Source organism: Odocoileus virginianus, chromosome 9 (genome assembly GCF_023699985.2).
Source record: "Odocoileus virginianus isolate 20LAN1187 ecotype Illinois chromosome 9, Ovbor_1.2, whole genome shotgun sequence".
Lineage (NCBI taxonomy): Eukaryota > Metazoa > Chordata > Mammalia > Artiodactyla > Cervidae > Odocoileus > Odocoileus virginianus.
The window spans coordinates 14,556,420-14,570,691 of NC_069682.1; the positions used below are offsets into that span (position 1 = coordinate 14,556,420).

Here is a 14,272-nt window from a genome sequence, read left to right on the forward strand (position 1 = left end):
CATTTCTTCTCATTGGTTTGTACAATCTCTTTAGCAAAGTACAGATACTGACTCTTGCGTTGTGTCAGCTATAGATTTTTTTCTCCTGGTTAGTTATTTCTTAAAAGATTTCTGTGGCATTTTGTGTTGGAAAGTAGTGTAACAAATGGTTGATAAGAGACTATACCACTCACTACCCTTTCACTTTAAGCAAGTTTTTTTTTGTTGTTTTTTCCAAGCCTGTTTCTTTAACTGAAACATGGGAATACGAACAGTATCTAACAGCTAACAGCACTGGATGGAGAATAAACATAAAGTCAATGCAGTGCTCAACAGTCTTTACAGTCATTAAAATTATTTGAGAGATCTGCAATTAATTCTGGGGTGGAAATTAAAAATAGAAATCCAGCTTTATTTTTTATTGACCATTTGGTGAAGACACCATTTTCCCTCACATGGTTTGAGATGTTAACTTCATCAAGATTAAACTGCCATGTTCTAAGGTCTATTTTAGATTCTGGAGACTCACTCCAGTATTCTTGACTGGAAAATCCCATGGACAGAGGAGCCTGGTGGGCTACAGGCCATGGGGTCTCAAAGAGTTACACACAACTGAGTCCACACGCAATGCAATCCAAGGTCTATTGTAGACCCTCCTCTGTTTGATTAATCTATCCATTCCTGTACCAAGATTGCTATATGTTTAAAATGTTTATTATCTTGTATGTCACACTTTATTTTCTGCAGGTTTCTTAACTGTTCAGTTATTCTTTAAGAATTTAAGAATAATTTCATTAGGTTCATTCTGCATCCATGTCCCTATTCTCTTCCTCCAACCCTCACCCCATCCCCCAAATTTCCCTCATGGGACAGAATAAGGACTGTATGAAATTTAAGGACATGATTTATGGAGAAATGATGTCTTCACAATACTGTGTCTTCCTATGATTTTTAGCAAAAGGAAAAAGTCTGTACAACTGTTCATTTTGGGTATCTGATAATGATTTAAAATCGGGGCCTAATAGTGGATGAAATTTTCTCCTATACATAAACACAACTGCAAAAATATGAATTCAAACTTCCCTCCTCTCTGATCACATCCTCTCACCCTTCCAGGTCACTTCTTAAGAACTCTCAGTAAGCGATGACCACGGAACCACACAATCTCCCATTCATTTGACTTCATCAGCTTTTCCACCTTTTCTAAATGTTGGGGTTTGTCAGGGCTCAACCCTGAACCTGCTTCTCTTCTGTCTCCATACTTTACATCTGGATGAGCCAGTTACTGCCATGGCTTTAAAAGTACTCTAACAACTGCTCTGTTTATGTTTCTCTTCTGCTCTCTAGACATTTCCACTGACGCCTTACAGGCTCCTCAAACTTACCAAGTGTAACTCTTACTTGCACTCTCCTGTTTCTTAGAGACAAGCCGTGGTCCAAGCCATAAGGCTGGGTATCATCCTTGACTCCTTGGGCCCCACATACTGCTACCCAATCAAGCACGAAATAAATCCAGTTCATTCTGCCTCCTAAATAGCTTTCAAATCCAGACTTCTGGCCCATGTGCCCTGCCACTCTCCTAGACAGATGACCATCATCTCTCAGCTAGGTTACCACCACAGCCTTATAACCACATCCCTGGTTAGTCTCTGCTTTTAGTCCCTTCTCAGGAGACCAGGGTTTGATCCCTAGGTCAGGAAAATTCTGTGGAGAAGGGAATGGCAAGCCACTCCAGTATTTTTGCCTGGAGAATCCTGTGAACAGAGGAGCCTGGTGGGCTACAGTCTGTGGGGTTGCAAAGAGTCGGAGATGACTGAGTGACTAACACACAGTCTGAACCAGCTCCTTAAAGGACTGTGCCACTCCCACCTGTCTCATGCTGTGACCTTCTCACAGACAATGTTCTATTAGTACTGGAGCCCTTTTTAAAATTTTTCAAACAAGTACTTTTCTGCCCTGATCAGGACCTCTGACACAGTCCTAATTTTTTACCTAGGTGGTTCCTCTGTTCCTGTCTTGTCTAAAAGTCATGATCTGAGATGTCTTCTCTGATTATCTCATCTAAAAAAGGCTCTTCCTTTACACTCTACCAAAGTATTCTGTTCTTTTGGTTCCTGAGACTAATGTACCTGCACTGCTAATTTATACATTATCACAACTTTTGGCCTTAGTAGCAACAATGAAAGTAAAATCCATCTTCTCTAAAGGATTATTCCATCAGCATGTACTCCATAAATCTTTTATCTTAAAAACACCCCTCCTCTTTCAACTGACTTTCTCTAGCCACATGCCCATTTTCCTCCCCTTTCTAGTAAAAACTTCTCAAATCAGCTCTACCTGTATCCAGTATGTCCACTTCTCCCTTTTCTGTTTTCCACTAAGCCCACTCCATGGAGCTTTCACCTACCACTCCAATGACAAAAGCCCTCAAATCACCAAAGGGCTTAACAATAGCTACAAATAGGGCTGAAGTAAATAGTTCATGGGATTTTACTCCTAACTACAGAAAAACATAAAACACAATTACTTAAATCACTGCAAGATGGAGCTTTTAATAAAATCCAGTATCTTAATATGAGTACTTTAAACATCAAATAACCAATATCCTTCTAGATATTTATATACAAGTTATTCAAATTATAAGTCAAACTAAAGAATTTACTAAATTAAATTTCCCGAAATTCTAATCTTCTGTAGTTTGACTCCTAAACAAACTGCAAGTAAAGGGTCTTAGAAAGAGGAGAAAAGGCAGAGGGTGATACAATAAAATTACTCTGCTCCAAGTCTGATAACATTTATTTTTTCTATTCTATTTCAAAGAAGCATAGCAAATCACGATGTAGGATGCTAGAAGTATTGGCAGCCTGAAACTGACTAAATTAGGAAAAGCTGCTGCAGAGATAAACGTTTAGATAACAGAGACTCTCCAATCACAATCAAGTGTGCTGCAATATTTGTATCGAGTACTTTGGAATAGAGCAACATTTAATACCTGAAGGTTTTCGAGCATCATTTTATCCAGAGCTTGAATGAAGTCCTCATCTTCTACACAAGGTACATGTTTCAGTCCACCTCCTTTAATCATTACCTCCTTATTAAAACAAAACAAAAACAATTGAAACTGGGAATTCTAACTGTAATGTTTTATATGGCAGAGCCTTCTGTATTGATAAACTTGTTCAACATAACTCAAAGAATGAGTTAGGTAAAATAATAACATTATTAAATATTCAAAGAACTTGCAGATAAAGAAAAGTGTTTAGATAAGAAAACAAATAAAAAATGAATTTCTAAAGAAATATTTCAATAATCACAAAAACCAACTTTGGTGGCTAAAATTGAAATATTATGAAAATGATGCACAATTTCAAAGAGCAAAGTTTTAATGATACGTACAGTATTTTCTTCATCAGTTTCATTCTCTTTATTTGAATCCGTGAGATAATCTGTATTCTCTTCCTCTTCCTCCTCTCCTTCATCATCATCATTATCAGAACCCTCCTGAAATTGTTTAACATTTGTAGAAGATTAAAACTTTTGAAAAACTTTACTAATAATTTTACATGCCTTAAAAAGATGTTAAAATTTATGTATAACTATTTATTATTCTCCAGCTTCAGCCTTTTATGCAATCTGCCTAGAATGTAGGGCAAAGTCAACTGGCAACTCTTACTACACACCAGTAGCTAAAAAACCTATTTTACATCTTCCACTGACCTAGTAACACAAAGATCCTTTTTAGAAACTCATCCATGAATTCCATAAGGAACAAGTTTCTTGCACCTTTCATATTTTTCTCCTTCCTAACAAACTTGAGACTGATTTTCCTCACAGCAGTTCTTTAATACCCATGTAACTCTGCAATGAAAACTGACAATTCAAATTTAATATCATCACCATTTGAAAGCAATGACACTACATTTTATAAAGTATCTCACTGTATAAAGCATCTCAGGGTGGAGTGTACTCTCACAGCATTTTGCTGTTCACCCAGTTCTGAAGAAGGACGGATAAGCTTTACTGTCTTCATTTTTTTATGTGAAAAAACTAAGGCTTGGAAAAGTTAAGTGACCTGCCCAAGGACACGTGCTTTTTTAAGTCGAAGAGCTAGACATTCTGACTCCCCTTGCTGGTGGCTTTCAAGTATTACATTCTCCCCTATCCTCTCCTGTCAGTACCCCCACATCCTCGTCTATCAGCCAAAATTCCTCTTCAAATGGAAGACTGAGAAGAACTCCAATGGATTTTCAGAGAGACACAAAAAAGAAACCATAACCAAAACCAAAAAACACAGCCACACGGTGGCAGCATTCCATCTGAGTAACCTTTCAACACAATTTACTCCCACTTTGTTCCACAAAAGAAAAAAAAAAAAAAATACTGCACTTCTCATTGTGCTGCTTCTCTTTGTACTGAGAGAAATAAAGTGAATGAGAAATAATTCCTATGAGAAAACAAATGATTTAAATTTGTTATAATACACTTAGCATACCTAGCAATTAATTTCAAAAATCTAAACTATTAATACTTTATATATATTTGAAAACTTCTAGAATTTCTGAAATGGAAATATTTGAGCAAAGTACAGAAACACATTAGCTTTTTTGACAAAATTCTATAATTCAAAATTAAATTTGCATTAGAAATGCACTTAAATTGGCTCTTGCAAAAAATTAATCATTTCTTAACACTGGAAAGATACTTCCTATTCAAAAACTAAGCTAAAATGCATGAATTTTTTTTTCTTTCACCAATTTTTATATTACTTTGGCCACCTGATGCAAAGAATTGACTCATCTGAAAAGACCCTGATGCTGGGAAAGGTTGAAGGTGGGAGGAGAAGGAGACGAGAGGATGAGATGGTTGGATGGCATCACCGACTCAAAGGACATGAGTTTGAGTAAACTCTGGGGGCTGGTGATGGACAGGGAAGCCTGGCGTGCTGCAGTCCATGGGGTCACAAAGAGTTGGACAGGACTGAGCAACTGAACTGAACTGAGGTGTTAAGAATAACTTCAAAAGGCCATCCGGAGCTTGGAAGAGTTGTGGAGCAAGATGGAAAGAAAAGTACAATGTTTCTGAAGAGTTCCACTCCAGCACTGTTCTTTTCTCAGTTGAGGCAAATATTTATAGAATATTCTACACATTGTCCTTACTACTTTATAATCAACCCATCTTCTCTTTCTGAAAATGTTCTCCTATGTTTGGAGGATAGTCATGGGAAAGGGTGGTTAAGGTTACTCTCCCGGGTGGGAGAGTAACAATTCCAATTCCATTTCTTAAAGCAAACCAAGCATATTCCTTTCACATCTCCTCCCAGCCAAGGCTCAGTAGTCATCCTGTTGAATGTTTTTCCATTTAGCAAATTCACATATATTATGTATAATATCCACTTTACAACCAGAAAAGAAATAGTTTAAAATACCATTTTTAAAATTATAAAGTTCACTTTTTAAAAGGTGAAATGCATTTGGAGAAAATATCACAACTATTCAAATGAGGAATCTATAGGAAAATGAGCTATTCTTTAATGTCACATTTACTGAGGATGTTTCACTTATTAGACTCTTTATCAAATTAGTGCAAAATCCATAGACAGCCATAAGATTAGTTTAAAAATACAAAATGGAATATTAGTCTACACTTCTCATTTCCTTTTGTTATTATAAAATACTTAATAAGCCAATTTAAATTATATAATTGAATGTTTCTATGACCTCATTTTTTAGAAAAGTAATATAGCAATGTCTATTTCATAGAAATGTATTATAGAAACATATTCCAGTTCTAAATTTTTATCAGCTTATTTATATCTACTTTAGGGGAGCCGTCAGGTTGGAAAGAGAAAGTGATGACAATGTGTACTGTTTATTTGAAGTCTGCTAAGAGAGTAGATCTTAATAGTTCTCATTACAAGAAAAAACATTTATAACTATGTGAGGTGATGGATGTTAACTAAACTTATGGTAATCATTTCTCTCTCTCTCTCTCTATCAAATCACTGCTGTATGTACACCTTAAACTAATGCAATGCTATTATCAACTATATCGCAATAAAACTGGGGGAAAAGTGGTAGCAAAATAACCCAATATAAAGATGCATTTCCACTGCCTATAAATGCTAGCCAATTTTAAAGTGAAAGTCGCTTAGTCGAGTCCAACTCTTTCCAACCCCATATACAATCCATGGAATTCTCTAGGCTAGAATAATAGAGTGGATAACCTTTCCCTTCTCCAGGGGATCTTCCCAACCAAGGGATAGAACAAACCCAGGTCTCCCACATTGCAGGCGGATTCTTTACCAGCTGAGCCACACAGGAAGCCCAGCCAATTTTAAAAGCCAAACAAACAAGCTGCCTTTTATATAATCATTCATTTTTAACAGTGAAGCTATTAGCTATGTAGTCAAATTAAACAAATTGTTCATTAATAGCTACAGACCTTTAGGGCTAAAAGAAACAAAGACTTAGGGATTTTTACTTCTAACTATAGAAAATCTTAATTACCTTATATTATGGGTCATTTAACCCACTCCAGTATACTTGCCTGGAGAATTCCTACGACAGAGGAGCCTGGCAGGCTACAGTCCATAAGGCCGCAAAGAATCAGACACAACTGAAGCGACTTAGCATGTATGCATGCATGGGTCATTTTTCTTTCATGCTAAATGAAGCTTTTTAAAAATCTAGTTTAGGGCTTCCCTGGTGGTTTAGTGGTTAAGAATCCACCTTGCAAGGCAAGGGACACCTATTTGATCCCTGGTCTGGGAAGATCCCACATGCTGTGAGGCAACTAAGCCCATGCACCGCAACTACGAAGCCTGTGCACGCGAAAGGCAGTGCTCAGCAGCAAGAGAAGCCACCACAATGAGAGGCCATTGCACTGGAACCAGAAAACACCCCCCGCTCATCACAACTAGAGAAGCCCATGTGCAGCAATGAAGACCCAGCACAGCCAAAAAAACCCAGTTTATGAATCTATCTTATGAATGCCTTAAACAATCTATACTCCTTTATACATTAAACAACTCATAACCTCCAAACATTTGCATTCTATTTACTATGAATCTAAACTTAAAAATTTAATAAATTCCATTTCCATAAAACATTATATTGATTATAAGTATTGATTATACATTTAAACTTTTTCAGTATTTAATTAAAATCCCACTTGTAAACAATCACCCTCTCCTAAATGCTTTTAGCATCCAAGCACAAAAAGCCATACACATGATGTCATATTATAAGCTTAAAAAGTGAAGGTCCTAATTTCATGGTATAAATTTTATTCATCAGTATGTTATTGTTATTCTTACCCGACTTTTCATTTTCTTTAAATATATATTAATGTAGACAGAATAGCATAACAAACCCTTACTTACTCATTAAACAACTAAACAATGGAGAGCTAATGGTCAGTTAGTGTCTTCTACATCCCTAATTCACTGCCCAGTCTACTTCCAGATGATGAAACAAACCCCAGACATTCAATCTTTTAGGCGGAATTTTTAAAACTTAAAGCAGGTTTAGAAGGAAAAAGTGGAAAGAATTAGAACTATTATGTTGAATCATACATAAAGATGACAGTTTGGTAGAACAGTCATTTCATACAGTCTGGCCTAACAGAATTGTAATAATAAAGATGATGGTACATGATGATTTTCAGATTTCCTATACTATCAGATCTGGGGAAAAGAAAGTTACTAATATCTAGTCAGCAATTTCTTCATAAAACCCATAGATTAAAAGTCCACACTCAAAAATGACATTAAGTTACAGAGCAGATCAAATAATTTTTTGTCTTCAAATTGCTTATTAAATAAAAATCCTAACCATACTGATGGTTACATGTCATTATACTTTTACCTAAACTCATAGAAAGTATACCACCAAGAGTTAACCATAATGTAAATGATGGACTTGGGTGATTACGACGTGTTGCTGTAGGTTCATCAATTATAACAAATGTACCACTCTGGTGGGGGATGCTGATTGGGGGAGATTGTGTGAGTAGATAGGAGAAGGTGATATACAGGAAATCTTGCTATCTTCCCCTTAATTTTGCTGTGAACCTAAAACTGCTCTTAATGATAGTAATTTTTAAAAATCCTATGATCAATATTTTCTTACTCATAAAAAACCCCTCTTAATTAATCCAACAGTCTTATAATAGACATAGACTACTAGTTACATTTACTCTAATAAAACTAAGAGGAAGATCTTCTTTTATGAAGAAAATTTTGGCTCATATAACCTAAATACTCTTGCACAAATGTTATTTATCTGCTGTAAATAAAAGTCATCACCTCTTCCTCTGGCTCATTCACTTCACTTTCATTTCCAGATTGTTCCTCTGTTTCAGCTCCTCCTTCTTCTTCTTCTTCATCTTCTTCAAGATTTTCTCCTTCTGTCATAGAATCTTTAGAGTCTTTGTCATTTACTAGGCCTTGAAGTGAGAAGAAAATAGACAAGACTTTTACAAAACAAGATAAACGCAAATCTTCCACAGTGAATATTATACCATTTAAAGTATACATGAAGATACTTCAAGTTATGTTCTCAGTTCAGTAAATTAAGAAGAGAATTTAAAGCTATTTTAAGAACCACTAAAAAAAACTAAATTAGTCCTTTATTTCAACAAAGGAGCACAGATTCATTTCTTAAAAACTAGCAAAAAAAAAAAAAAAACACATTTTTTTTTTTAAACTTTCTCAGAGCTTCAAACTATCTCAGTCTCAGGTGAACAAACAGTACAGCACATACGGTGCAGCTTTAGCCACACACAAGGCAACCATGGTCACATATTTTATCAAATGGCATTTCTAGAATCTCTAAAAACTTAGAGATACAATAAAATTGCATTGCTTTAATGCATAAATCACATTTGGCTATTAATTTGAATAACTGCAAATTAAGACTGAGAGGAGGCAGATACATGGTGACACTTCTAACATGTGTGTCATCACAGAGCTGTTTTTTCATTCCTAACAGTGTGCTCCTCCAGAGGCAACACCCTGGTGTGAATCTGGGCCACCTCCCACGTTCATCCACATCTCACTGCCTAGTAATATTATCATTCTGAGCTCCAAACTACACTCTACTTTGAAGGTACACATTCCACAGCCTCATCTTTTCCCCACACAGAATTCTAAGTCTTAATCAAGCCTTCTCCTGTAGTTGGGGCAGACTCTTCCGTATCATAAAGCATACTTCCTTGGGGTCCTGCTCATCAGATTGCTTCTCAATATAGAATATTTTTCAATATGTTCTTTTAAATCCTATACATTCTTCAAATTCAGTCTAAGTTTCCTTTCCTGCATAAACTCAATGAGTAATACTTTTCCTCTACTTGTCCCTAAAGCTACTTGGAGAAGTGATCATAGCACTCTGCATTTAAAGATATACCATGCGATGGTTTTTCTAATAATTTCAATAAATGTTATGTCACCATATAAAGCCTTTGAGAACAAAAAACTTCTTTTATATATTCAAAACTTATTAGAGGCCATATATTGATAAATACACAGTAGGTGTTTAGTAAACTCTTGTTTATTCATACATAAGTAGAGCAGACAAACTTTAGTAATGATGGGATTTAGCCCTTTCATTCTATGAGGTATACTGAAGTCCAGAAAGTCTGAAAAACTAACACAATCAACAGCAATACTCCAGTGTCTTAAGTCAAAGCAATTAATTAAGAACTGACAAAAACAGAGACTACAAAGTGATGAAAGTAGGTACAATTAAGTTTGGAAATTAAAAAGGTGAGGTGAGATGGATGAATCTGAGAGAGATCTGTTTTGGAAAAAAATAATAATACTGATAGAAAAAGCTGCTGCCTCCGGTTGATATCACTAACTCACTATTTTATTCATGCATTTATTTGGACGGAAGCAAAATACTGGGCTTTTATGTTATCAAAAGCAAAAAATTAAAAATCAGGACCGTATAAGCCTAAAAATATCACAGCACTGATAAACTGACATGGCCTAAAATATCATTACACCTTTTTTATAGCCACTTTAAGGTATGTGTCATGTGAAGAACTGTAGTGGTAAGTACCTTTGTTTTGACAGCCATAATTTGTCAGGAAAATACTACTATTTCTAACACATTTTCATTTGCATTGCAAGTTGGTTTCAAAAGCAGTTTATAAACATATTTTGCATTTGCTAAGCTGGATAATAAAATATTCAGTTGCTGACCTCTAGGACACACTCAGTCTAAAATAAGCAAGACAGATAAAATGTACATATAAAGGACATGGCGTTAATAAAATGTAAAACCTAGAGAGCAAAATGTTCACAGTATGGGTCAGAATGAAGTGTACTTGGGACCAAAGTCAAATATTGTTCTCTTGAATGTGAGCTATTTTGGTGCCTCAGTTTTCCTGTTCTTAATAGAGACAGTAATAATTGTAACACTCCCTCTCTTCCAAATGGTTTTCATCTGTTATTTCTTTGCTCAACTAGACATGCTGAGCATTTTCCCCACACACCCAGTATGTCAGAAAGAGCAGTCTGAATTCTGGCTCAATCGGTTAACCCAGTGTTTTGATTTGGGCGTTACCTAACTCCTTTGTCAAGTATGAACAGTATCTTCCACTTTAATTTTGGGAAACAGATGGTACTTAATAAAAATACCAACTCTTCTTGCCCTCACTTATCTGAGTATGTTACATACATTCATCTACTGGGTGTTCTTTCATCAATTTGCCTGTGCTCTTTATGTAAGTGATGATACCTTGGCACAGGAGCTATTTTCACTTCAAACTTATTTTTTTCATTGTACAAAAGTTTTAAACACCCAAATATGTCAACGTATGCATGCCTTCCTGTATCATTTTAAAATTTAGGAAAATTAACATCTCTCCAAATATCTGATGATCAGATCTATTTTTAACCTTTTAAAAATAAATTTTTAACTCTTTAATACATCTGGAGTTTGATGATATAAGATGTTTATTTCCTCCCAAATGCTCATCTATTGCTCTTGTACTATTTTAAGACTCTTATTTCATCATACACTAAATTATTTTGTATTTAACTGGGGTAACTTCTGGGCATTTTATTCTGCTAATTTTATTTACAATTTATGAATATACTCTTCTGTTGCATAAGCAATTTATTCATATGACTTTTTAAATTTTTATTACCTCCATTTCTGTTCCTTATGATATAATCCAGAACTTCCAAACCAGAATTATATTACATTGCTTACTACCATGTTGGTTCTGTTCTTAAAGAGAAGGTCATAGAGCTAGTAATTCTATCTTGAGAAAATCAAGATACACACAAAAATAACAGTGTTATTTATAGTGATAACTGATAACTCAAAGTCAAACAGAATTAATGTATTCACACAAAGGAAAATAAGACAGCTGTTTTAAAATTAAAGATTTAGAAAAGTAAAAAAAAAAAAAAAGATTTAGAAAATTTTCTGCCATGAACATTTTTATTACTTTTAATAATATTAAAATGGTTTTTTAAATATAAGAAAATTCTATTAAGTTAGCACTGGGTTGCTATAAAATTAGAATGATAATAAATTTGCAAGTGCTTGAAAACAAAAAAATACCAAAGGCAAGATGCTGTATTATCTTATGGTTTAGCATCAGGAAACAGATTTAATATAGATTTATTCACATGTATCTTCTCTCTGATATTTAAACTCTAAAATAGAAGGAAAACGGGTCTACTTGGGGGCATAATGATCCTAGTTGACACCATCTTTAGAACTGCATTTGCAAATGATGGCCTCTTTTTATCCTTTCCACATTCTAAAGAAGGACAGATTCTTCAAAAGAAGCCTCAAGTTCTTTAATTCTTCAATCTATAAGGGATAAATCGTACTGCTCTCTTTACTGCTACCAAATTGGGTATCCAATTAGTATTTCCTTATGTCCACTATACAGGGAGTACCATTCATTCTTTTTTTTTTTTTACCATTCATTCTTAAGTCTTTGGGTAACAAGACTATTTCAAAGCATATAAAGTAGATGAAATAAATAAGTAGGTAAACAAACTACTTGAAATAATCACTGTATACAGTTAGAAATCTGAAAAGGAAAAGAAAGTGGATTACTTGGGACAAAGTTAAAGAATAAAAAGAACCACATGTGTCTTTATGGGTTGCTAAGGAGGAAAGTGAATAGTTACATAGTCAGTAGCATCTTTAAAGCAATGCTCAGATAGATAACAGCAATCACATTCTTCAAAAAAGGGTTTGCCTTGGAGAAAGAAACCCTATTAATATGCTGAATGAAATAAGAAAAAAATAGTTTCAGAGGAAAAGAATCACCAGTGCTTTTGCCATGAAAAGTGGTTTCTCAGAAATGCATAAAGTAAATGTATACAATTATTACAACTGGTCATGGTAAGGATCTCCTAATAAAATACTAAATTTATAGGCTGAAATCATGTCACTTTGATACGACTACAACATGCTAAGAACTATCAGGAAGCAAACCACACTGGAAAGGGCCGACCTTATTCCAATTATTTCCACTGGCAAGGCTAGTCAGCTCATACAATTCCTTACCAACTCTTCTTCCAGAACAATAGCTGAAGGACACTGAGAAAGTAAAGAGACCAATTCTCCGGCAGCTTGCTTCTCACATGTCCTCTAGTCTTTAGAAACAGGGACAACTCCCCCAGTGACAAGGGTTTGAAATTCTGTAGGATAGTTTCAAACTTCTTTAACTGGCACTCCCTTTATATAGTGTCAAGCCTGCTCTGTCTCAGGAAATAGTGTTTGCTGAAAATATATACTGTATATGAGATGCTTTAATCAAAAGTAGACTTTAAAATTAGCAAACAAAAACCATAAAATTAAAGAGAGGCTGACAGGATTGTTTTTCCATCACTATCATCTGCTTCAAGTTTTACATGACTGTTTTCCTCTAATTTGGGATTATTTAATGAAGAAGTAAGCCACCCAGCTCTTACCTAACACTATTATGTAACACTCAGTATCAAAAAATTAAAAGTATACAAAAAGTAAAAGCTAACTGAAAACATTATAAAGCAAATCCTAGAAACAATCTGCCAAATACCATCTTTACTTTCTCTCTGTAATTAATGCTTACCTAGTTTTATTAAGAATTCTCGTTCCAAGTCGTGTACCTGCCTGATGGATTCTTCCAGAGAATTACAGAGTTTGATCTTTGGTCTTAGCAGTTCTAGTGTGTCACTGATCATGTAATCTATGTCAATAGGAAATGGATGGTCTTTTGTCCAAACCTCCAAACTTTTCTTCCACCAAACATAACGCTGATAACAAATGAAAAATAAATTTAGCTATAAGAAATTAATAACAAAATATTTAAAATAATAATCTGTATTGTGATTTCACCTAGTTATAACAACTAAGCTAAAGAGTTGTACAAGACACCTACATTTTTATTAATGGTCAATAGCAATGGTCATAACACATTTATTTCCCTCCATCTAGTCTGTTTCTAAGCCATTTGGTAACTTTAAATACATTTTTTTACTGTATCTGTCATAATCTTTTTTAAAAGCAAGGAAAAATTATAAATAAACACCAAATACATTTTCAGGTACTGAAACCAGGCAGAAACTCCATTCCCACACCCCAAAAAGGGCTTAAGTATTTAATTTTACAAAAACAACCAAATTTAAGGCCAGGGTTTTGATAAATGTTACTTCTTTTCTCTATACTACCTGCTTTGATATTTTAAAGAGTCAAAGCATCTGAAGATAGGGTTACTGAATATATAAAAACCAGAAATCAACAAGCATTTATTGAACATCTACTGTGTATATGGCACTGTTCAGATATAGTCCCCCTCATATCCTAGCCTGGCTCCTTCGATCTATTTTGTACCTGTAATTCTCAAGTTTAACTAAAAAGCACAACCCACAAATTTACTTGTATACAGACAGCTATTTCTCTGGGTGTTTAATCATCCTCTCCAATTTGTTCTAGACCTTTGCTATTCCAAGTGTGGGAACTCAGAGCTTGTTAGACATACGGAATCTTAGGACGCCCCCATCCTAGGCCAGCTGAATCAGTGTGCACTGTAAAAATATCCCCAGGCAATGTGTGTGCACACTGGCGTTTAGAAGCACTGCTGCAGGGGATCTTTCTATCTGACTTCCAATACATAACTGGACACTGTTACAGGTAGCATACACTGACCACCTCTTCCAGGCCTCACCCACATCTTACTTCCATGCTCTAAGTATATCCATGCTCTAAGTATATCCTGCTGTTAATCATGTGGAGAATACTTTTGTCTCTTCCTACTTCTGAATATCTCTGAGTGGCTC

General features: G+C 35.0%; 1 protein-coding gene across 3 annotated transcripts in view; it reads right to left on the minus strand.

Moving 5' to 3' along the window:
• The window catches only part of UPF2 (UPF2 regulator of nonsense mediated mRNA decay), a 92,121-nt gene that overhangs the window by 15,096 nt on the left and 62,753 nt on the right, over positions 1-14,272 (minus strand). For all 3 annotated transcript variants that reach the window (XM_020893135.2, XM_020893120.2, XM_020893130.2), the window contains exons 15-18: positions 13,066-13,249; positions 8,285-8,424; positions 3,376-3,480; positions 2,972-3,070 (exon numbers count right to left, since the gene is read on the minus strand). In XM_020893135.2, the coding sequence (XP_020748794.1) occupies positions 2,972-3,070; positions 3,376-3,480; positions 8,285-8,424; positions 13,066-13,249 (528 nt within the window). The remainder of the gene's footprint in view (positions 1-2,971; positions 3,071-3,375; positions 3,481-8,284; positions 8,425-13,065; positions 13,250-14,272) is intronic.